This window comes from Salvelinus alpinus, chromosome 12 (genome assembly GCF_045679555.1).
Source record: "Salvelinus alpinus chromosome 12, SLU_Salpinus.1, whole genome shotgun sequence".
NCBI classification, from domain to species: domain Eukaryota; kingdom Metazoa; phylum Chordata; class Actinopteri; order Salmoniformes; family Salmonidae; genus Salvelinus; species Salvelinus alpinus.
In genome coordinates this window covers 19,541,220-19,567,265 of record NC_092097.1, presented here as the reverse complement: position 1 = coordinate 19,567,265, position 26,046 = coordinate 19,541,220, and the positions used below count along the sequence as shown (strand labels likewise).

General features: G+C 43.2%; 1 protein-coding gene across 2 annotated transcripts in view; it reads left to right on the top strand.

Moving 5' to 3' along the window:
- The window catches only part of LOC139535651 (receptor-type tyrosine-protein phosphatase gamma-like), a 312,527-nt gene that overhangs the window by 67,507 nt on the left and 218,974 nt on the right, over positions 1 to 26,046 (top strand). For both annotated transcript variants that reach the window (XM_071335271.1, XM_071335272.1), the window contains exon 2: positions 21,713 to 21,817. In XM_071335271.1, the coding sequence (XP_071191372.1) occupies positions 21,713 to 21,817 (105 nt within the window). The remainder of the gene's footprint in view (positions 1 to 21,712; positions 21,818 to 26,046) is intronic.

Here is a 26,046-nt window from a genome sequence, read left to right as displayed (position 1 = left end):
AACTCTGTAAAGAGATGTGGTGGCTGTATCATCATCTGTATATTTTTTTCATCCATGAGCAGTTTTAAGATTTCTTCTTTAAACGTAAATGGGGCAAGAGATGGTAAAAAAAGAGCCATGGTGTATGAGTTAATTAGGGGAAAGGGAAGTGACATAATTTTTCTACAAGAAACGCATAGTAATTTGGAAAATGAAGTCATGTGGCAAAAGGAGTGGGGTGGGACAGTGGTGTGTAGTCATAAAAACTCAAAAAGTGGGGGGGTGGCTATTTTGTTCTCAAAAGGGTTTTTGCCTTTGTCTTATGAGATTGAGGAGATAGTTGAGGGGAGGTTATTAAAAGTCAGAGCAAGGTATGAAAACATCACTATGTGTCTGATAAATGTATATGCCCCAGTGGTGACAGTTGAGAGGGTATGTTTTTTAGAGACATTATCAAATACCATTGAGAAATGTAATAAAGAGGATTATTTATTTATTGCTGGGGATTTCAACTGCACAGTCAGCGATTTAGATAGAAATCACCAAGAACCTCATATAGCCTCAAGGACTTTTTTAAAACGCCTTATTGTAACACATGAATTGTGTGATATTTGGCGGAGTCAAAATGGAGGAACAAGGCAGTACACCTGGGCGCATGTGAGAGAGAACATAATTTCTATGGCTAGGTTAGATAGGTTTTATTGTTTTGAGCATCAATCTCAGGTTTGTAAATCAAGTGTGATAACCCCAGTGGGATTTTCTGATCATTGTTTAATAACAGAGGTGGTGTTCATTAATGATGTAAAACCCAAAAGTGCATACTGGCATTTTAATACAACTTTATTGAGTGATGCTCATTTCAGGAAATGTTTCAGTGTTTTGTGGGAGAGGTGGAGGTCTCAAAAGGCCAGTTTTATATCACTTCAACAGTGGTGGGATATAGGGAAAATCCAGATTCAACAATTCTGTAATCAATACACGAGGAATGTCACCAAGGATATCACCAGATCAATGAAAGCCTTAGAGGTTGAAATAGTGGAACTCATGACGTTGGTTGAGACCACAGGAGATCGAGGCCATACTCAGGTCCTCAAGAAGAGAAAAGCTGCATTGGCAGACCTGCTGGGTATCAGAGCACAGGGGGCATTGGTGAGAAGTAAGTTTCAGGGAATATCTGAAATGGATGCCTCATCCAAGTTTTTCTTTGGTTTAGAGAAAAAGAATGGACAAAGAAAAATTATTCATTGTCTCAAATCAGCTGTTGGACAAGAGCTCACTAGCCCGAGTGAAATTAGAAAGAGGGCAGTAGAGTTCTATGCTGAGCTCTATAAGTGTGAGTACAAAGAGGATAAAACAGTGACACAACAGTTCTTTGATGGGCTCCCAAAGGTGGCTGCAAAAGCTCAGGTTGAGCTGGAGCAACCGTTGTCTTTGCAGGAGTTATACACTGCATTAAAAGGCATGGAAAATGGAAGGGCACCAGGCATTGATGGGCTTCCCGTTGACTTTTTTAAGTCTTTTTGGGCTATGTTGGGAGAAGATTGGCTAGCAGTAGTTAATGATAGTTTAACCGGAGGGTTACTACCAATAAGCTGCAGAAGGGCTGTCCTCACCCTATTGCCCAAAAAGGGTGACCCTAGGGAGGTGAAGAACTGGAGGCCGGTGGCTTTATTGTGCACTGATTATAAGATATTGTCAAAGGCTTTGTCCAACAGGCTGAAGGAGGTGATGGGGCAAATCATACATACGGACCAGTCCTACTGTGTTCCTGGCAGGCAGATAGGGGATAACATTTCTCTGATTCGTGATTTTTTGGACGTCTCTAAGGCAATTGGGTTGGAGGCTGGTCTAATTTCAATTGATCAGGAAAAGGCATTTGACCGAGTTGAACATAAATATTTATGGCACACGCTTGAGGCGTTTGGGTTCAGCTCGGGTTTTATTGCCATGATAAAGGTGATATATGGTGACATTGAAAGTGTATTGAAAGTTAACGGTGGTTTGAGTGCTCCTTTTAAAGTGTGTAGAGGTATTCGGCAGGGATGTTCTTTGTCAGGGATGTTGTATGCCATTGCTATAGAGCCACTACTAAATAGCATTAGAAGTAGCATTGAAGGGGTGTACCTTTCAGAGGATATTCCTCCTATTCGTCTCTCAGCCTATGCTGATGATGTAGTTGTGTTAGTGAAAAATCAAGCGGAGGTGGATAGTTTGAGTATAATGGTTGATCGTTTTAGGGGAATATCATCTGCAAAGGTAAATTGGGAAAAGAGTTGTGCTTTACAGATTGGGAAATGGGCTGGAGGGAACATGGCTTTGCCAGGGGGGCTAGAATGGTGTAAGGGAGGTTTTAAGTATCTTGGAGTGTACCTAGGAGATGAGGGGACTATGGAAAAGAATTGGAGTGGGGTGGTTGAAATGGTGGAAGGGAGGATGAGGAGATGGCGTTGGTTATTATCTCGTATGTCATATAGGGGGCGCACTATTATAGTTAATAATGTGATTGCCTCTGCACTGTGGCATCGGTTGTCAGTTTTAGAACCACCATCTGGCCTTCTGGCTAAGATACAGGCAATTATTGTGGATTTCTTTTGGGATAAATATCATTGGGTTCCACAAAGTGTTTTGTATTTATCAAAAGAGGAGGGGGGACAAGGTCTTGTACATCTTGCTAGTAGAGCTGCTGCTTTCCGGTTTCAGTTTATTCAAAGGTTGCTTTATGGACCGGAAAATGTGGTGTGGAGAGGGGTGGCAGGTCTTGTATTACAGAGGGTTGGAGGATTAGGATTAAAGAAGGCTTTATTTTTGGTTGATAGTAGACAGATTTCTAGGGAGGGAGTACCTCCGTTTTACAGAGGCCTTCTCAGAGTGTGGAGCATAATGAAGGTGTCCAGACGAAATTCAGCGGAGTCAGTGCATTGGCTGTTGGAGGAACCGCTGGTGTATGGGGCAAGACTGGATTGTACAACTGCAGCTGTTCCACATTTCTCCAAGATTCTGGTGAAGGGCAAAATAATCACCTTAAAACAGTTAATGGCCATGGCTGGGCCCGCCTTAATGGATGGAAGACGGGTGGCTGAACATTTGGGGATGAGGTCGGAAAGGATTGTCGGACAAATGTTGGGGAGCTGCAGGAAGGCTCTGTCAGAGGAAGAGTGGGGAATGCTTAATAGCCAAGAGAAGAAGGTACAAGATGAAGACGTCGCATTTCCAAGACTAGGGATTACACCAAATATCCCAGAGTCAGAGAGAAAGGGTTTATTGTTGGATTTGAGAGGGTTGGAGGAGGTGGGTTTGGATGAGGTGAATGGGAAGGACTTGTATAGGGGGTGTGTAAAGGTGTTAAATAAAGATAAATTGAAAAATAGAAAAGACACTCCATGGAGGGTAAAATTGGGAATTGATGACAAGGTAAAGCCAGCATGGAGAGCACTGTACAAACCACCGTTACAAAAGGGTACTGGTGATATACAATGGAGGGTTTTACATGGCATTATTGCAGTTAATGCTTTCGTATCTGTCATTAACTCAGAGGTTAGAGATGGATGTCCTTTTTGTAATATAAGAGAAACCATTTTTCACTGTTTTATGGAGTGTGAGAGGATAAAACCTCTATTGGAAATACTGGAGTCTTTGTTTAGAGCTGTAGGTGAGTTTTTTAATAACAATGTTTTTATTTTGGGGTTTCAATATAGTAAGCAACAGAAAAGAAAATGTCAACTGTTAAATTTTATTTTGGGACAAGCTAAGATGTCAATTTTTTTGAGTAGGAAACATAAGATAGACACGGGATATGAGAAGGATATAAGATGTGTTTTTAAAGGATTAGTGAAAGCAAGAATAAAAGTGGATTTTGAGTTCTTCTCAGCTGTAAAAGATCTCCCATTATTTGAGGAGAAGTGGGCATATGAAGGAGTGCTTTGTTTTGTAGAGGAGGGGAAATTATTTTTTGTTGAGGAAATAAGTTGAATGTATATGTTCTTTTGTATTTTTATTTTATTTATTTTGAGTAGGAATTACATTTATTGTTTCATTTCTGAAAAGGCAGTGTGTCATTATTTATGTTAATAATTGAGTAGAAAATAAAGGTTTTATAAAAACTCAAAAAACTCTCTCTCTCTCTCTCTCTCTCTCTCTCTCTCTCTCTCTCTCTCTCTCTCTCTCTCTCTCTCTCTCTCAGTTCTTCATTCTTGTTCTCTTTTTTTATAAAAAAAACATGTAAACTGTATCTAGTTCTCAGTTCAACTACAGGGCTCTTTCTCTTTCACCCGACCTATTATTTTTAGCATGCAGTCTTTTTTTGGGAGTGCGGAGGGCCGTGTCTCTTTCTGGGTTTTGGAGACACGCAGTGTCCTTGTGTTCAAGCTGTTAGAGTGGGAATCGCTCCGGTCCCTCTGGGTAGTGTGTGACCGTTTAAAGACTAAAGCGGGGCTAGTTACTGGTCTTTCTGAAGCAAAACAGTGTTTACCCTCTTTCTACCACCTAGCAGAGTAAACCACTGGGCACGGGATGAACAGTTCAGAAGGGTTTCTGTTTAGTGAAAATAAAAACTTGATAGGTTTTTTCTGTGCGCTCAGCTGAGGCTGACTCCTAAGGAATGCAGAAAGCTGTGTTTGTATCTCGGTAATTACTCCACTTTAGTTCCAGGAGGAAGGCAGCCAATCTACCTGAACTGTGACTCACCTTGCTCTAACGTTAGTAATTACCCTTTAGAAAGTCTCCACCAACCCCATGCACACCTCCACCTCTCCTGGGCTGGAAGTAGACCCTTCCCCACTGAGACCATCTTGCTGGCGGAGGATGAGAACCGTGGTTGGACACAGCTGATGAACGTACGTGTGTGTGGGTCGGATCCAGGTTTAGGTTCGTTTTCTGGTGCACTGAAATCTCTGTTTCAGTACCTAAAAGGTATACACAAATAAATGTGTAATTTCACTTTCTCTCAAAGTGTCTCATTAATTAAACAATGTAGGCCTATTCATCCAATTATGTCTTGACTTGTATTTTTACTGTATGGGATTTTGTCAGTGAAGCCATTTATCTACTTCCTTAGTGTCAGATGAACTCATGGATACCATTTTTATGTCTCTTCATTGCCAAAATCCCAAACTATCGTTTTAACAGAACACAACAGTATATCCTCGTCCTTGTTTTTTCATCCTCAGCTAGAGAGTTACACTACATGACCGCGAAGAGTCTAGCTGACTGGTGAATGACCCTGTGGCTGTTTATTGGCTTGGCGAATCCAAGGTTGTCCGTGTAGAACTGGGACTCTTTAACATCCCCATAGGCATCTGATTTTGTGTTAAGGGTTTGTAGCTTGTTTTTGCTTTCTGACTCATTTGATGCCAGTGTAGCCCGTTTTCTGTTTGTGACTCACTTTAGTTTCGCATTGGTTGGTACTCCCACTCCCTCCAACTGGGAGAAATAGAGATGGAGAGGCAACAGCAGGTGCCGTGTTACTGTGTGCATGTGTGTGTATGTGTGCAGACACAGCTCTGTTTGCCGTAATAGGACCCTAGTGTCATGGTGTGTGTGAGCTGCTTGTTAACAGTTATCAGCAGTGGTGCTTTACACCTCTGCCTGTAGCTGTGTACACATTGCAACACACACACACACACACACACACACACAACCATCGCGACCACAAGGAGTGGTGCTCTCAGGGCGTGGAACCGTGTGTGTGTCCGTGTGTGCGTGTGTTTGCACCTGCGTAAGTTGTTCATCAATCACACTGTAAAAAGTCTCAGCAGCGGTTTGTTTATCTGCATTTAGCAGACAAAATGGAGTATCGGATTTGATTTACAGCACAATTTCCACTGTAGGCTTTCCTGCTTCATTACACCAATATCCTTACCTCTCTCTCTCTCTCTCTCTCTCTCTCTCTCTCTCTCTCTCTCTCTCTCTCTCTCTCTCTCTCTCTCTCTCTCTCCCTCTCTCTCTCTCCCTCTCTCTCTCTCCCTCCATCCTCTGTTCCCCACATTTGTACTCCAGCGCTGAAGTTCCCTCCTCCTCCCTCCCAGTGCTCCCTCTCTCCCCCTCTTTCTTCCCAGGTAGACCTACTCCTGGGTGAGGGGGAGCGGAGCGCTCTGAGCTAATTGACATGAAGACAGGTCCCTAGGCAGGGCAACGCGTGGAATAGTGGGAGTCCCAGAGCTGTGCTGCTTGTTTGTGAGGTGTTTTGTATCAGATGGGGTCGGGGAGGAGACGGGGAGGTATGCAGTGTTGTGCTGGAAATTGGATGTCCCGCGTGGCTCGTCAGGTGAGGTGTTCGTGCGCCCCCTGACTGAGAGCATTGTGGAGAGAGACGGGGGAGAGGGAGACAGAAGGTGGGAAAACAGGGAGAGTGGGGATGCACTAAGAAGGGCCTCAACTCTCATTATGTTTGGCGTGCTCCAGAGTGTGCAGTGTTAGGGCTGTAAGATGCGGTATTGAACACTCTCTGTTCTTGGTTTTTAATGGTTATTTACATTTCCAACGGTACCATTTATAACACAGAGGGGTTTTGATTACGCATGTGGTTAGAAGACGACTAATGGCTCGGCTCTAGCTGTGTCTTAACTGAGAGATGGGTGGGAATATATCCGATTCAAGTGAGAGAACTAAAACTAACATTGGCTAAATGTGACGGCTGGAAGTCTATTTTTTTTACGAAAAAAACATGTATTCTGCATTTTTATTATTGAATGGAAGTACCGAGGTTAAGTAAATAATTTATTCTGAAGTAATTTATCTTCTGCCTATTGATTCTATCTATCAATAAATGGAGCTCTCCACTAATGTGTAGATTGAATGTAGGTTTATTGGAATGCACCATTAGGCCGTGGTAGACGGGGGTGGGGGCTGAATATATCATGTCCGTGTTCAGTCAGCGGTGATGGGAACAGAATAGGGGACAAACCATTCTTCATCAGGTCCAGTAAATTCATCATCTTGTTTTTATCTTCCCTCTAATGGGTCTCTCAAGGATGAGTGTATAGCATAAGGTGAAATATGGCCTGGTGTCAATCTGTTTAAATTGAAATGAGATGTCATTATCTCTTCCGAGGAGGGAGCGATGGGGAGATTGAGAGGGAGAAGCAAGGAATGTGTGATTCAGATGGATATCAGGTCAGATATGCACAAGAAAATAGAATGAAAATAGAGGTGAATCTAATGCTATGTAAATGAAGACATAACGGTGTTGATTATAGCTCTGTGTTAAGCTCTCTCTCCAAAACATGTATACACTTTTCTTCTGTATAATGACCAAGGTAGGATCAGTCTGTCCTGTTGTTGCTGTGACTCTCTGGTCCCGGTAACTCACAACATGATGCCCAGAGAGACAGAGATTAGAAATAGACAGATAAAGTGAATACACACAGTAGTAGCATGTAGAGGGAGACAGACACAGAAGCGAGGGCCCCCATTGTAAATAGTTGACTCGCTGTCTCGCGTTGATCAATGTGGTTGGATTCCTCTTGTCTTTCAACGTGCACACAGTAATGTCACCCTCGCCCCCTTTACCTCCATTGGGAGCGGTTTGGTGTGTATAGATCACCTCCTCTCTGTTCTCTCGTCTGTCTCTCTCTGCACCCCTTTGATGTGTGTGATCTGCGTGAGGTGAGATAGGTTTGAGTTTGACACACACAAGTGCATGTGCATATGCACTCAAGCAGACACGCACACACACTCTCACACACACACACACGCTCTCACACACACACGCTCTCACACACACGCTCTCACACACACGCTCTCACACACACACGCTCTCACACACACACACACACACACACACACACACACACACACACACACACACACACACACACACACACACACACACACACACACACACACACACACACACACACACACACACACACACACACACACACACACACACACACACAGACAGACAGACCCACAGTGATATGATGATATGGGTTTGATTTTTGGAATTTCACCAGATAAACCCTCTATCAAAAACAAATCCCAGTCCCTCAGGCATACAATGTTAGTAGTGACTCTGTTCCCTTTATCTCCAGCCTCTTTAAAATCATGTTTATACTCAATACTTAAGTTCAAGGGTGTCACTAGTTGTCAATCAAGTGCAACTGTGGTTTAGTGTGTTCAGAGAACACATAATTCATTCTCAGACACATTTCAGTTTGTAGAGGAGAGATAACTGAAATCAATGCTTCTGTCTTCCTATGCTCCTTCCATAAGCTTTATCAAGATACCAGAGTTTTATGTATCCTTGATACCGAACTACACCCACCATGACTCTCCCTTCCCCCCGGCCCACACACCGCTTAACCCCCTTCCACTAACCCTAGTTCCCCCTAATCTCAATCTTAATAATTACATTTGGTTGTCCCTGGGAGAAATACATTTCCCAGGTATGTTTTATCTCCTGCTAAAAATACGTTCCAGCAGCTCTAGTTATTTATTAGCTGGATTCACCTCACCAGTCCGCTGCCTTATCGCAAATTGCTTGAAGCCGTTAACACCAGGCATTTAACTTACAAAGTCTAATAAGGGGAATATTTTGCTTCACCACAGTGAGTCTGAGCGGATGACTTCGGTACTCCGTGTCAAGCTGTGACTGAGGTGCGGCTAGGCTCTGGAAAATACGATTTTGTATTTTCTGCACCCTCCCTCTCCACAAATGCATAGTTTTTTAAACCTAATTTTTAACGCTTTTGGCTTGTATCTAAGGCATCTCACAGAGATTCAGCTCATTTTACAGTCACAGTACCTTGGCAGGTGCTTTGGCAGTATTTGACAGCTGTTAAACGTGATGTGGGGGACAAAGTCTTTGGTGGTGTATGGATAGCATGTGGTACTTCCTGAAATAAATCCAATACGCTAGGGAGAGCAGTAAGTAGACATAGCAGGACAGTATTCACTTCTTTTGCGGTTCCACCCCCTGATGAACATTCCCACGTAATCTACTGTGTGTGTGTGTGTGCGTGCGTGTGTGTGTGTGTGTGTGTGTGTGTGTGTGTGTGTGTGTGTGTGTGTGTGTGTGTGTGTGTGTGTGTGTGTGTGTGTGTGTGTGTGTGTGTGTGTGTGTGTGTGTGTGCGTGCGTGCGTGCGTGCGTGCGTGCGTGCGTGCGTGCGTGCGTGCGTGCGTGCGTGCGTGCGTGTGTGACGTGTATGCATTTGAGGAGTGCCCTATGCAAGCCACAATTCATCACACTAACCAAAATGAAATATCTCTGATAAATATCTTGAAACACACATACACACACAGGCTTGCAGCTCTCTGTAGGATATCTCCCACCCAGGTCTCTTTGGCAACAGTATTTGATTTGGTTTAAAAGCTTCAGCGCCACCAGATGGTTGTCCAGACATGAAGCAGTGGGTTTGTCATTAGCAGAGGGCAGGGGGGATGGGTGATGGGTTCCAAGGGGGTGGGCTAGGGGACTCTGTATTTGGGGCCGCGTTGAGCCCTAGGAGGGTGAAAGCACCTCGCCTGGGCGTTAATTGAATTACTGTACACTGTATCCGGCACTCATCCGCATCTCATACTGCAGCATTACACTCTGCAACTTCTGCTCCTGACAAAACTATGTTTATTGGCTCTATGTTTATCGATGTAATTTAATACACCCCCCCCCCCCTCCCCCACACAAAAAAAACACTTGCATCTGGCACTGGGCATGTAGCTTTACTCATTCAGCTGTCTTAATCTTGACAGGAGAAATACATTCATCTTTCATATCTCCATTTCAACGGTCACCATGACCGTGACGGAGGCCATATTTGTTCGGACAAACTGAGAACAAGAACCCAGGGAGAAGAACCTCTGAGAGAGAGTGATAAAGAGACAGAGACCAATACAATCACACAAAGAAGCATATTGTAATTACACTAGCCTTGGGTGGGATCAGTACACAGGTCACAGGTGCCCATATGGATTCAAAAGGAGTTGGAAACGACTGCTGTAAAACACTGATGAATTCACATGCTGGAACACCTCAGCATGCAAAGCACTCTGTGAGAGGTCGTAGGTCAGGAAATTGTGAAATACAGGAAGAATCACTGTGTGTCATAGAAAGAGCAGATGATTCATTGACTTGTTTTACAACAGTGTATGGGTTGAACATAAAGACCCTGAGCCCATATCAGTATTGGAGCTGCATTGACCTGGTCTTGACCCCTAAGGTTAAGTCTCTGGCTTGCAGGAGCAGCGAAGGCCTGGGCTATTGATTCTGAATTACTAATCAGATGGTATTTGCAAGAGACCTATAATCTCAGTCAGACGCTGACTCAAGTAAGCATTTCATTTTGTCCACTGTATACTGTAACTCTCTCCATGTCGTTACCATATAATGACTATGACTTCTTTATGAAAGTGCCAGTGAACTAGTTATGAGCGTTTAGTGCTTTAAGTAGATCAGTTTCATTATTAAAAATATAATCACGGTTTTCAAAAAAAATAATATATATTTATTTTGATATTGAATGCACTTTGCATTATGTGGGTTGAATACTGTAATAACACAGAGTAAAACAGTGAATTAAAGTCCCATGATGGTAGTAACTCTCCATTATCACTTATTAATCATAATTTATTTTACATGAATTTACTTTACTAAAATATTTGTTTTATTTGATTACTTTGTTATTTAATTCCAAGTCCTCATTTTCTCTAAAGAGCTGCTGCCTGACAAAATCACAATTTTAGTAGTTCTTCCAAGTAAATAAGGCATACTTTTATGACTGCTAAGAACCAACTATCAATCACTTAGATCATGTATTTTCAGGCTCGCGAAGCAACTGCTTTCTATCCTTCTGGATCGAGCGTTCTCTCTCTCTGTGTCTGCTCCGCACAGACCGGACAAGTGTAAGCGGGCGCACAATGGATTATGGTCCTTGCAGTTAATTACCACATTTTCTGGGCTAACTTTGTAGAATATTGGCTTGTGGGAAAATGCAACTACTACATCACCCATTTCAGGCTTGATCTTATTTATCTCTACAGAAACATCGAACTCACAGAAAAGAAACAAACGGAATGGAATATAAATAATTGAACCAATGTGGTCAATTAGTTGTTTTTAAAATGATTTAATCGCTCAGCACTACAGCGTACTTGAAGAATATTGAGTGTGATGGCTGTTATAAATCATATTTTTTATTATTATGCTCAGTCTCATTCAATCTGAAGAGGAGCTGCCCTTGTAACAGTGCAGCATGTGAGCTGGCGTCATTCACTGATTCCGTATTCATCCCCGACACTCAATACAATGAGTCCTAATTGTTGAAACGAAGCTACTGCAAAGAGGCTTGATGCAATAGGTGCTAATACATTCACCATGCCATGATGCAATGACAGGGTAATGTGTACATGTCAATGACTGCCTGTAGTGTGGTAGTGCTCTTTGTTTCATGTCTTCCTTCAACCCTCTCCCTCTCTCTCTCTCTCTATATGAATATGTGTGTATGAATAATGTGCGTGTTTGTGTGCATTTGTGTGTGTGCGTACGTGTGCATGTGTCTCCGTGCCTGTGAGTTTGTGTTTTCCTGACTGCAGAGAGGCCCAGTGCATTGACCTTGGCGGGAGTGCGCCAGCTAGGTCCGTGGCTCATGCCCAGCTTTTGTAACTAAATGAGAGCAGGAAGCAGGAAGTGCTGTGCTATTTCAAGGTCCCTCTGTCTTTACGCCTCTTAACCTCTGGGCCTCTGATCTGGGGTCAGTCCATCCTGCTCAAGTAGCCCGCCCACCTCGACCTTTCTGAATGCCTTTGCTCTGGTCAGGAGGGTTGGCTGTGTTGACTTAGTTTCCGTCCTATGCTGTAACTGTAACTGTAGTCTGTTTACTGACGTTTCCATTCTGCATTGGAACTGTAGATTCTCTCTTCTCAGCTGTCATATCTAGCCACTGCATTGGAGAGGCTCTTAGAGAGGGATAATCACGCTCAGGCTTTCATCTGCAGGGAGCTTCTTAGCCATCGAAGTCGCAGTACTGTATGTGGTGTGTTTGTGTTGCTGTGCTTGTATCCTGTGTGCTGTAAAGCCTTAGTTTCCTCATGCTTAGAAGTTGTTGGTTGACTTTACCAAGCCTTACTTTTAGAGAATATCTCTCTCTCTCTCTCTCTCTCTCTCTCTCTCTCTCTGCTGCTCCCTCTGGATGCTCCTAACAGGGCAGCCATCATTACTCCGCTTATGTCATTAGGGCTAACAGTGTGTCCTGGAGCTTGGCTGGGCTGGCTCATCATGATGCAGGCGTGGTGTGGATTCACCCACCCAGCGAGGAGACATCTCATCTCTCAGATTAATCACATCCTTTGCTCCCCACTGCTCTCTCTGACACTTTGCCGCTCCCAGATGACACTCCTCTACCAACACAAACCCTCACACCTCTGTGCCCTATACAGCAGAGATCTCTGATTGGATGAGATGAGGTCAGAAGCCCCACCCCATCCACATGGTTTTGTTTTGACCTTATATTACAGATGGAGGGGCGGGGATTGTTGTGTCTGACATTCAGTACTAGCTTTAACCTGACTGTCCTCAATGTCATGAAGACAGACCACTAAGCTACAGGAGCCCAAGGAGCCCAGAACAACATAACAGTGTTCTTTATAATGGCTCCACTCACAAGTCTAAGAGCTGTCATTTGTCACTACACTACCATACTGCCACTTTTATCCTGCTCAGCCCCGTTTTATTTGTGTACTCATTCTTTATTTACCCAGATGGCCCCTTTGAGCTTAACAAGGTCTTTTTTGAGGGAGACCCAGTCAAAACAGCAGCAGCATACACCATACACTACACGCTACAGGGTCATACATCAAAAAGGACAATACCGTAGCAGCACACTGGAGCTTAGAAAAAGAGCTCAGACAACATTGAGCGCTAGAGGACATAGATCCATCCTTATGATTATTGAAATGTCACATGAGAATTGCATGAGTTATTAGGAGAGCAGACCATTTCCCCTTTCACTGTAATGCAGAGAGAGCGAGAGAGACGTGCAGTAGCAGATGTCTGTTGTCTGCACTTGGATTTTGCTAAGTGGCATCTGTTATGGATTGTTTTATATGTACTGACCTTCAAGCCTCCGTTTAGAAAAAAAAGAAACGACTGCATCTAATTTCTCTTTAGTTCCTGCCCTCCGTGAATGCCACAGATGAATGCAGATTTTTTACGGGAAGACGATGCCCACAAATCACCCCTCCATCCTCCACCAATCAGCCGGAACATTACTAAAGATCACCCACAGTCCCCTGCTCTGCATTCTTATGAGATGACTCCTCCCTCACGGGGTAGCACTGTACTGTGGATTTGGTCATTGCTGTCGGGCCATGTTATAAAGGACTTCTCTAACCTTTACCGTAAACATATCCATAACCCTAAATAAAAACACAGATTTAGCTTTTTTTTTATAAAACATGCTACTGTAGGTTCCACAAAAATCCCATTAAACATGAATGACTTGGATGCAACCCTTTATCTAATTTATTATAAAGTGTGTCTCTTCTTGTGCTTCCTCCTATAGTGTCTGTTGAAGTGTATGAACTACGGTTGCAAAGGGAGGGTATATTACTGGAAACTTTCAAAGTTTACCAGTAAACTACCAGAATTGTTGTATCTTTGAAAACAAGTCTAAGAAGCGGTAGATCTGTTTTATGTGCACTATTTCTGTGCTTCCTTTTCTTAAATTTAGTTTTTGCATCTTTTACTTTCAGTTATGTACACCAGCTTCAAACAGCTGAAAATGCCATACTTTTGGTTATGGAAAATATATTTCACTTCGGTTTAGATGGTACAATGATTCTGTACACTATACTTGCTTGTTTTGTCCCATAGCAACCAGGAAATGGCAGCGCAATTTCTGCATATCTGCATAGTGCACCTTTAAATAAGATGATTTTAAAATAAAAAATGTAATGGCAAAGCTTTAAAACATGATCCTAAATACAAACCATCAATTGGTGGTTTTATTGAATACCATTGGTGTCTTTAAGAGTCTATTGATGCATCTGTGCGTCAATCAAAGTAACATAATACAAAAATCCGACAGTTTAAGATAGAGATATCTGTTTTTGCATGGGCTGCGTCTCGATCCACCACATCCGCCACATCTGTAGTGGGAGGTGGCCGAGCTACAGTGGTGTTTGTCAGACCATGAGACGTCCCGAAAATCGTTCTTCTAACGAAAACTAGTTATGACCACTCTATGGTCATAACTAACCATCACAAACACGATGGTGAAGGTAACTCATACAAATTAATACAGGACTGGTCTGAAGGTAACCCATACAAATGAATACAGGACTGGTCTGAAGGTAACCCATACAGACGAATGGAAGTATGGAGGTAGTTTAGTGCCAACAACAATAAGTGGTAAAATAAGTGTCCAAAAAAATAAAATAAAGTATTCCCTGAGCATTCATATACAGTATCTCCTCGATATGGGACAGACAATTCAAAATCAAATTTCTTATGATTTCTTTTTTACTACCTTTTTTACCATTTATGAATGTGTTATTCAATGCTTTTCTATTGGCTATAGCAGTAAAGGCCATTCAAAAATATTTTACCCCCCCCCTCTCAGCGGCTTAGACTTTTAGAGGTTATTATGAGGGTTTCAGCAAGCATGACATATCCTTTATTTTTTATTAAATTGAGATTTTTTGTCACTGGCCTACACACAATACCTCATAATGTAAAAGGTAAATGGTGTTGTTTTAATGTATAAAAAATGAAAAAATGAATTTATTGGGTCAATACGTATTCTTTTTGTTATGGCAGGACTAATTAAGTTCAGGAGTAAAAATTGTCTTAACAATTCACATAATAAGTTGCATGGACTCACTCTGTGTGCAATAACAGTGTTTAACATGATTTTTGAATGAATACCTCATCTCTGTACCCCACACATGCAATTATGTGTAAGGTCATTGAATACATTGAATATTCCTTTGAGCATGATGAAGTTATTAATTACACTTTGAATGGTATATCAATACATCCAGTCACTACAGAGATAGAGGCATCCTTCATAACTCAGTTGCCGAAGAGGATGGAAACCACTCAGGGATTTCACCATGAGGCCAATGGTGACTTTAAAACAGTTACAGAGTTTAATGGTTGTGATAGGAAAAAACTGAGGATGATTCAACAACATTGTAGTTATTTCACAATACTAACCCAAATAACAGAGTGAAAAGAAGGAAGCCTGTACAGAATTAAAAAAAATCCAAAACATGCATCCTGTTTGCAATGAGGCACTAAAGTTTTTCAGGATAAAAAGTAAAATAAAGGTTAAATTATTATTTATTTTTTAAAATAAGCACAGGCAAAATACTACAGGATAACCTGCTTGAGTCTGCTTTCCACTAGACACTGCGAGATAAATTCACCTTTCAGCAGGACAATAACCTAAAACACAAGGCCAAATCTACACTTGAGTTGAATACCAAGAAGACAGTGAATGTTTCTGAATGGCCGAGTTACCATTTTGACTTAAAAATCAAAGGCAAAACCTGAAAATGGTTGTCTAGCATTGATCAACAACCGATTTGACAGAGCTTGAAGAATTTTGAAACTCATAGAAACTCATGGACAATATGGACACTGTATTTGTTGTCAATGTTTTGGCATCAAAATAGTGGTAGTTGTGAAAAAGTCAAAAGTTGGATGAGTTGCAGAGGTAATTGAAATAATGCCATTGTTGATTAGCTTTTTCATTAATTAGGCTATTTTCTTTTAAACCATATGATCTATCTTCTAGAAACTCATGGACAATATGGACACTATATAAATTATTTTAAGTTATTCAAGTATAAATGACCAAAGATCCGATAAATAGCCATACATTTTCTGTTAATAACCAAAATTACTTAAGATTCTGGTAACTTTGCAACCCTAGTATGAACAAAGAACTAAGGAAATATCTATAAGGGACTTACTCCTGTGTCGTGGTTTCAATGTGTACAGTATCTGGATATAGACAGATGGCAGTGCCTACTGAAACATGAATGGGCTATTTCGTTCACAGTGGCAGAATGTGCCTTGTTTTGTGATAGGGGTATAAAGGAACGCATGGCAGCCCCTGTGTTTATAATTGCAGAGGACAAAAGGTTGTGTTAACAGTAGCAGGACTGTCTGCCTTCACAGTGGAGGTGTCAGTGTTGGCTTTGTGTTTGGCTCAGCGACCATGTCCTCGGCAGACCGCTTATTAATTAGCATCAGTGTAAATGGAGCGACCATCCATCGTGCTCGCTGTCTCCTGTCTATAGCAGATCAATGCAGGGAGGAGAGGAGGGAGACGGGCGCTTGGAGCTGCCGCGCGTCTTCAAGTGGATTTTCCACGACACTAAAGACCCATTTGAGTAATGTCCCTCCGACACTCTCTCGTGTTGCCTTCCAGTGTTTCTGCTTCATGGACGATGCACTGGCTCTTTGGCTTTACAGCTCTCTCTCTCTCTCTCTCTCTCTCTCTACCCTTCTCTCTCTCTCTTTATCTCTCTTTCTCTTTCTCTATCTCTGTCTTTATCTCTCTCTCTCTCCCTCTCTTTCTGTCTCTCTCGCCTCTCTCTTTCTTGCTTCTCTTTCTCTATCATTCTCTCTATCTCTCTTTCTCTCTTGCTCTCTCTTTCGCTATCTCTCTCTCTTTCTCTAATCGCTCTCTCTACCCTTCTCTCTCTCTTTCTCTCTTTATCCCTCTCTTTCTCACCCCTCTCTCTCGCTCATCTGTGTACTGCTCTCACTGCCTTTGGCTGAGACTGTGGTGGACTCACCCCATGCTGGGTTGTCTCCGGGGACTGATTCTCTCTCATCTCTGTTTCTCTCTCTACCCAGTCTCAACTCCATACCCTAGGCCCAACTACAGCCCCTATCCTATAGCCAAATGCCAAGAGCAAACTACCAGCCCCTATTCCTCGCACCCCCCATCCACAGCCCCAGCCCCATACCATCTTAATCCCTACCCCAGACCCTGTGCCTGTCCCTCTGCCTGGGGATCTGGTCACCCACCAGAGAGTGCGTGGAGAACTATTACTATTACAGCCTTGCAAGGTTTATTTAACGTGACAGCTGTTACTCTCTGATCACCACGGTGCAAGTGTTTTGGACTGCCAGTATGTGTGTGTATGTGTTCGTGAGAGAATAAGAGAGGGTGTGTTTTGTATTCATGTTAGTAGGTTTTAGTGTGTGTATGTGTGTGTCCGTGTGTGTTTTCCTGCCGCGGCTGTCCTTCAGCAGTAAAGAGGTATTGGAGAGAGATGTAAAGAATGCTAATGAAATGTACCACGGGGGAGAGGACTGCCCTGGCTGGCTCACACCGTGCTGTGTTTTTGTGTGTGTGTTTGACCGTGTGTGTGTGTGTGTGTTTCTGGACACCCCATGCTACCTCCTCGAACCACTGAGGATAAAAAAGTGTATAAAAAAGCCAAGGTTAAGTACATGAACACAGGATTCGGCTCTGCATTTTAATTAAGTGAGAGCAAACAGGCAGCAATAGCTTCAATAGCTGGCCCGCCGTGATGGATGGATGGATGCAGGAACCAGTGTTCTCCATATCTCTTCTCAATAGGAACTTTTGTGTGACTCTTTCTGTGTGGAAACAAAGACAGGGTCAGCCAAAGTTTCAGGCTTTTTCAGCATTACTGGCAGTACGTACAAAGTTGTGGTTGGCACGCACGTCTATTGTATTTGCTATGCAGATTTTGCATGGTGTGTTTGTGTCGGTGTGTTTACATTCTGTCCTTGCTGATCACCCCTTTCAAATATACAGTTGAAGTAGGAAGTTAATATACACTTAGGTTGGAGTCATTAAAACTCGTTTTGCAACCACTCCACAAATTTCTTGTTAACAAATGATAGTTTTGATAAGTCGGTTAGGACATCTACTTTGTGCATGACACAAGTAATTTTTCCAACAATTGTTTACACAATTGTACACAAATGACAAAATTGTTTTCACTCTATCACAATTCCAGTGGGTCAAAAGTTTACATACACTAAGTTGACTGTGCCTTTAAACAGCTTGTAAAATTCCAGAAAATTATGTCATGGCTTCAGAAGCTTCTCATAGGCTAATTGACATAATTTGAGTCAATTGGAGGTGTTCTGATTTTGGAAAATCAAAAGAAATCAGCCAAGACAGAAAAGAAATTGTAGACCTCCAAACGCCTGAAGGTACCACGTTCATCTGTACAAATAATAGTATGCAAGTTAAACACCATGGGACCACGCAGCCAACATACCGCTCAGGAAGGAGATGCGTTCTGTCTCCTAGAGATGAACGTACTTTGGTGCGAAAATTGCAAATCAATCCCAGAACAACAGCAAAGGACCTTGTGAAGATGCTGGAGGAAACAGGTACAAAAGTATCTATATCCACTGTAAAACGAGTCCTATATTGACATAACCTGAAAGGCCGCTCAGCAAGGAAGAAGCCACTGCTCCAAAACCTCCATAAAAAAGCCAGACTACGGTTTGCAACTGCACATGGGGACAAAGATCGTACTTTTTGGTGACATGTCCTCTGGTCTGATGAAACAAAAATAGAACTGTTTGGCCATAATGACCATTGTTATGTTTGGGGGAGAAGGGGGAGGCTTGCAAGCCAAAGAACACCATCCCAACTGTGAAGCGCGGGGGTGGCAGCATCATGTTGTGGGGGTGCTTTGCTGCAGGAGGGACTGGTGCACTTCACAAAATAGATGGTTTCATGAGGGAGGAAAAGTATGTGGATATATTGAAGCAACATCTCAAGACATCAATCAGGAAGTTAAAGCTTGGTCACAGGTGGGTCTACCAAATGGACAATGACCCCAAGCATACTTCCAAAGTTGTGGCAAAATGGCTTAAGGACAACAAAGTCAAGGTATTGGAGTGGCCATCACAAAGCCATGACCTCAATCCAATAGAAAATGTGTGGGCAGAACTGAAAAAGTGTGTGCGAGCAATGAGGCCTACAAACCTAACTCGGTTACACCAGCTCTGTCAGGAGGAATGGGCCAAAATTCACCCAACTTATTGTGGGAAGCTTGTGGAAGGCTACCCAAAATGTTTGACCCAAGTTAAACAATTTAAAGGCAACGCTACCAAATACTAATTGAGTGTATGTAAACTTCTGACCCACTGGGAATGTGATGAAAGAAATAAAAGCTGAAATAAATAATTCTCTCTACTATTATTCAGACATTTCACATTCTTAAAATGAAGTGGTGATCCTAACTGACCTAAGACAGGGAATTTTTACTAGAATTAAATGTCAGGAATAGTTAAACTGAGTTTAAATGTATTTGGCTGAGGTTAATGTAAACTTCCGACTTCAACTGTAGCTCTATATGAGTTCTCTATCCTATTGAATCTGGAGGTTGACATTGCGGGTGCGATTGGTCTTGCCAAAAAGAGCCTATCACAACTAAATTCTTCTTGTGAAAGCATCAATGGCACCTTCATTCTCTATTTCCAGGACACTGCAGAACTGTCTACTGTATTGGGCTTTCTGTTAAAGCTGAGGCCTGATCCGTGCAGAGGTTTTATAGTTCTACACTCGGAGCCTTATTAGATTCAATCTCCCATTATCATTATCATTACTGCAGAGGATGACAAAAATGTCAGCCCCCAATCTCTCTCTCATAAGAGCACATTCCTCTAATAGGAAAGGAGAAGTCTATTAGGTCAAAATTCATTTAGGCCAGGACAGCAGAATGGAACCTCTGGCAGCCGGATTAGATCATTGGAGACATCCCTAGCATTACCTCCACTGTTAAACAAGGACTTTCTCAAGTTAACACTATATGGCCTATGCAATGAATCTTAATAAGTTGCTGTTTTTTTAGACAGGGTTTTTCACATCACTAGTGCATGACTGCTGGTGGTGTGTGTGTCTGTGCGCGCGAGTGCACGTGGGTGTGTGTGGTTTGTGTGTGTCTGCTGCATTGCTGGCTGTGTTGATGTTGATCGTCTCTGACAGGGTCTAGGAGAGCAGGGAAGTGGTGACTTGTGGTAGATGAGATAGAGAGCAGTGGATAGGAGGGCAGGAGGTGAATGTGTTGAATGGTAATTGCAGTGTTCTCCTTAGGTGCTTTTGCCCATAGTTTGCTAAATGTATTACTCCTTAAGCAAATACAGTATTCCATGTGTTTTATTAAACCTTGTGAGCCCTTGTGACTGTTTTTAAACTGGCACTAGAAGTCGAAGGCTATTCCCTCCTCTGTCTCACCCTCCTTTCTCTTCCTCTGGAAACACAAAGAAGGACTCTGTTCTTTTATCCCTGCTTCCCCTCTTCCTCCCCTCCTCTCCTCCTGCTGAACAGTTGCCAGGCAGCAGGCTGCCCATCATAGTGACCCGGATACTGTCGTTAGGAAAGCGGGCTGGGCTGTAAAAATAGTCCCGCCCCACAATGACCGGACACTACATAGCTCTGTCCTCTTCTGTCCCTCTTTCTCCATCTATTTTTCTCCTCTCCTTCAACCCCAACGCTGCCATCTGTCTCTCTCTATACTTTTCCCCCATTGTCGCCTCTTCTCCTCTCATCCCTAGTTTCCTCTCCCCTCCCCATGTTGTCATTGGCACTGACATTAATATAATTTTGCTACAGTGGTGGAGGATAGTTTCACTGCAGCCCTGGGCCTCTGTGCTGGACTTTGGCACTGTGAACTGACTGACTGCTTTAATGGACACCGGTGTAGACAGTGGCTTGCTGCTAAATGACTCACCGGCGTCCGAAGCGGTGCAGCCGTGGGAAGGAAGGAAATGAGCTAACACGGTATGTGTGTTAGAGAAAGCGAGTGAAGGTTCAGAGACAAAGGGAGAGAGGGACATTGAATGACAGAAAGAGAGACAGGAAGAAGAATAGTGAGAAGATGGGGGAGGAGATGGGGTATTGAGTATTGGGAATAGACAATGTAATTCATAGAAAAGCCATAGACTGTCATTGACATTAACAGTCATGCTCAAGGTTACATCCCCAAGAATTAAAGAAGAGAAAAAGCAAAGTCACCCATTGTTTATATCAAGCCCTTATGTTCCCACAATACCCAGCGAGAAGCCTTTAAAATTCCATTATGCTTTGATTGTCATCTGTGGTGGCCCAGTGTCCATGGTGATGCAGTGAGTAAGGAAGTAACCTACACTGTGTTCTCTTACCTGTGACGATCTCTCTCTCTCTGTCCTTATAGCTGCAGGTGGCCATTTTATGTCAGATGAGATGTAGAATGGCAGTTACCCCCAGGTACTGCCAAAGCCCATTTGTGGCACAGCAAGGTGGGGTTGGGGGTGGGGGGGGGGGGGCGCATGGGTGACTCTTAACCAAAACCCTGAGCAGCCAGCAGCTCACATCCCAAAGCCACAGTCACAATGGGCCTGGCGTGATCAGATCTGACAAAGGAAGGAGCACACACATGCACACACATACATAAACACACACACACAGCCATCATCCACACACACACACAGCCATAATCAAAGAGGCAACATCCTATCTCAGGCTGGTCCCCTGCTCTCTGCCTCAATGTTCAGAGACCCTCCTCTCTTTACCAATGAGCTGCACTATGTATCTGTATTCACGCCTATGTTTAAGAATGTTATTGTGGCTTTCGTGGTAGGATGTTTTGGTGAGTCATTGTAAGCACTGTTTGAGGTGCCGGTTGAGTAATTCAACTGTGTTCAAGTCACAGTCAGACTCTGTTTCTTAATGAGTGCTTTTTTGTTCTACAACAGTAAGCGAGTGCAGTGCCATGTTGGTGACATCCTTGTCTTTTCTCTCTTCCACACAGCGCTGACAGGAGGGCAGCCTGGGGCCACGCAAGGGAGCCAAGATGGCCGAGTGCCTGGGACCAGACTCAGGAGAGCGGCTGAGGAGTCCTACTGGGCCTACTCAGGTGTGTGTGTGTGTGTGTGTGTGTGTGTGTGTGTGTGTGTGTGTGTGTGTGTGTGTGTGTGTGTGTGTGTGTGTGTGTGTGTGTGTGTGTGTGTGTGTGTGTGTGTGTGTGTGTGCAGCATGGTTATTACTCTCTCTCCTCTGTTTCCCCCCTCTCTCCCCACCTCCCCTGCCCACTCTCCCCCTATCCTCCTGCTCTTTAGAGAAGAGGCCTCAGGGATTCTGTGGGGGTTTTATTTTTATGTTTCTGTGGAGAAAAAGTTACTTTTGTTGTCCCTCTGAGCGATATTTGGAGTGGAGGAACCTTCATCTTTTGCTGTACAACCAAGCCTCAGGCAACAAATGATCTTTATTTGATTTATTTAAATATTTCTGTTTGTTTACTCTGATTGTAACCCGTTGCCGCTGCATTAAAGCCAGGGGCTTGGGGCAAAGTGGATCTTGTGACAGATTCACTTAGCGAGCTGAGTATTAATGTTAAGATCTACTGATTATATGTTGTGTCATGGAACACTTATAATATTAAAGAGTTCTATAACACTGATGGAACTGTGGGTGTAATTTCAGCAAGAGGAAAACAATACAGGTTCTGTTGGACGATCACAGAGATGCCTCCATTTTGTAAGCTGGCTGGATTTCTGCTGGTGCTATAGACAGTGTTTTAGATGTGTGTGTGTGTGAGAGTCAGCTGAGGATATGAAGTTATGCAGGGTTTATTTAAGGGGATATGAGGTTATGCATGGGTTTTTAATAATCATCAGTCCCTCGGGGGCCTGGTCACCCACCGCAACTGCTCCTCTCCAAACCCCTTATACCTCGCTATACTACCAGCAACCACAAACCTGTCACTAAATAATACTGAACTGCATCTCTCTCTCTCTCTTAGTCTCTCTCTCTTAGTCTCTCTCTCTCTTAGTCTCTCTCTCTCCCTCTCTCTCTCTCTCTCTCTCTCTCTCTCTCTCTCTCTCTCTCTCTCTCTCTCTTTCTCTCTCTCTCTCTTTTGCTTTCTTTCTGGGCCTTAGGGACCTGCAGGAAAAGAGAGGCACACAGTATATGTAGGGTTGTTCTTAAATATCGCCTGAGTTTGTACACAGCTCTAAGCTCTCCCCTCTCTCTGTGTGTGTTAATGCGTCATTCTCTCTGGCAGGCAGATGGGGCAATCTGCTGTGCCTTAGTGAGGTAGCCATGCTGGAATCTGTCATCAGAACACCAGTGGATCTGATTAGAACTAGCTCATTTGGACAGAGCTTTAGAACTCTGATGTGTCATCACGGGGGACTGCTTTTACTGCTTTTACGGTAGTCATAATTACAAGTGCTATCCCATATATTTTAAGAGGCCTTTTTGTGAGGGTTTGACTGAAACACTGAGGCCAGATCAATAGGCCCTCCCTCACTCTGTCAACTCTGCCTTCTGCTCCAGACGCCGCTACAAACATTGAAGTTCATATTAAAGTTGATTTGATGGAAAGTTCCACTTTTCCACTTCAGAAAATCATTACCTCAAAGGCATTATAAATCGTCCCCACGCCACTCCCTCCCCTCACCTCCAACTTGCTGGATATTAATTTTAAAGCCCTGGTGGCCTCAATACTTCTGGCATCAATGGGGAGACGTACCCTAATTTATGAGATAGAGAATTCACCACCTTGTCCTTTACATATCAGTCCTCGTAGCCTGTTTCATATTCACTGGCAGGCTTGAGTTGAGAGCTCTCAATGTTTTGTGTGCAGACTTGAAGAAAAGGAATGAAGATGGAAATTGATGATATGTTGTAATGTAGTTTAACTTCAGAGGACTAAGGGCTGTGACTTAAATAGACAGCTTATAAAGTTAGTCATTTCTGTGAGGATATTAAACAGAATGGTCTTTTCTAATCCTCTTCAGTATGCTGCTTACTCGGTATGCTTAAATCAACCTTCTATTCTTTAAGTGTGACTTTACTTCTTAGGATTGTTTGTACACGTATAGTTTTTCTTTGTGTATTTCTGAGGAAATGTAAATATGCGTTTGAATAGACTCTCTATGTATTTTCAGTTTGCTGTAGTAGGGGACAATGAAAAGCTTAATTGGATCTACCTTGACTCTGCAGTGCTCACCTTTTCCTAAAATGCACTTCAGGGTGTTACCTAATAGCTTAATATGTACATTACTTACTGAATGGGCTCTTCAGACAGGGTCCTTCGTGCAAGGTGTGATGGGTTGTGTATTATCCAACTCCTTTCAGTGATTGCATCGGCACTCAGTGGAATTCCATGTAATTCAAGATTTATCAGAGTTATGACAACGGGTGGGTTTCTGGTTGTCATGCCAACCTTTACAAAATGGCCTGCCATAGAGGTTCTGAAATGACATCATGACAATTACAGACTCAACTGTCAACAGCAGTCCTTGTCTTATACAATGATCTGCAGTGAAGATGGAGAAATTATTAGTATTATTTTCAAACATAGAGAGAGAGAGAGAGAGAGAGAGAGAGAGAGAGAGAGAGAGAGAGAGAGAGAGAGAGAGACAGAGAGACTAAGACAGAGAGACTAAGAGAGAGATAGAGACTAAGAGAGAGAGAGAGAGAGAGAGAGAGAGACTAAGAGAGTGAGAGAGAGACTAAGAGAGAGAGAGAGACTAAGAGATGGAAATATAGGGAGAGGGAGATCTAGACAGAGAGAGAGAGAGGGATGGATGGATAGATAGATATTGTGTCAAGGCAGCTGAATGTTTGTAGAGAACAGAGACGTGTGGCAGCCTAACAGAATAAAAACAAAGCCTCAGACCTGACTTGGCATGCTAATGAGAGCAGCTTCCTATTGTGGTGTTTGAGTCCTCTTTTCTCTCACTCGTGGCTCTACTTGTCCCTGTCTGTGGTGGCACATCTCAATCACTATTTTACTCTGTCTGCCTTTCACACTACTATGTCAGTCAGTGTTTGCTTGTATGGTCACCCTTTAGTTGGCTTTAGTTGTGATTCAGGAACGTTGTCTGGTATCTCTGAATGGCTCCGCCTGTTCTCAGGGTATACTATAGCTAATAGATCAGATAGCTCTGCTGCAGCTCTCACTTTGTGCTAACGAATTCACCTATGCAAATGCATCATGTGACATAATGCTGTAACAGAAACAGGAAGTGTGAGAGAAGGGAGGAAAGGGAGGGTTGAGGTGGAGGCTGGAAACGGGAATGACAAGGAGTGAACAGAAGAATGACAGAAGAGCAAATGAGAGCGATGGGCAGAGTGTGTGTGAAGGAATAAATAAATAAATTAATTAATGAGAGAGATAGGGAGACAGCCCTTGCTCTCTGGCTCTGTGAGGCTCTGTTTCTTTTGTTCATGAATGCGGCGAGCAGAGCTTGTCTGCGTGCTGTGTTTAAGTATGCACGGCAGAGCAGCACGGCCCATCATGAGGCCACTCTAATAGAATGACCCAGCACTGCTGACAGCAGCACACTTTCCTGAAAACGGAGCCGCATATCTGCCACTGTACTGCAGTAATTGTGCAATTTACTGTACAGCCAGTATCCTGCCGCCCTAATTGAATATGACTTTGTACTGTTTGAGTAATCTCTCCATTTTAGACCCTGACCTCAGGCATGCTTCAGCTCCGGATACAGCGGAGGAGAGAGAGAGAGAGAGAGAGAGAGAGAGAGAGAGAGAGAGAGAGAGAGAGAGAGAGAGAGAGAGAGAGAGAGAGAGAGAGAGAGAGAGAGAGAGAGAGAGAGAGAGAGAGAGAGAGAGAGAGAGAGAGAGAGAGAGAGAGAGAGAGAGAGAGAGAGAGAGAGAGAGAGAGAGAGAGAGAGAGAGATGGGGAAAGGCGGAGAGAAGGTTGGAGAGAGAGGCAAAGAGAGAGAGGGAGGAGGATAGAGAGAAGGAGAGGTGTGAGTTAGAAGCGCCTCACGCAGATAAAGCATGTAGGTCACATTGAGAGGCGGAGTGTTCCTGGCGATGAGATCACTACCATCACCATTTGGGGTGGCAGGTAGCCTAGTGGTTAGACCGTTGGGCCAGTAACCGAAAGGCTGCTGGATTGAATCCCCGAGCTGACAAGGTAAAAATATGTTGTTCTGCCCCTGAACAAGGCAGTTAACCCACTGTTCCCCGGTAGGCTGTCGTTGTAAATAAGAATTTATTATTAACTGACTTGCCTAGTTAAATAAAAAATAAAAAATCACTGCTACAGCTGCTGCCATCTTACCAGGGACACACCGTTCGCTTTGCACACAAAACGGGAGAGAGGGAGAG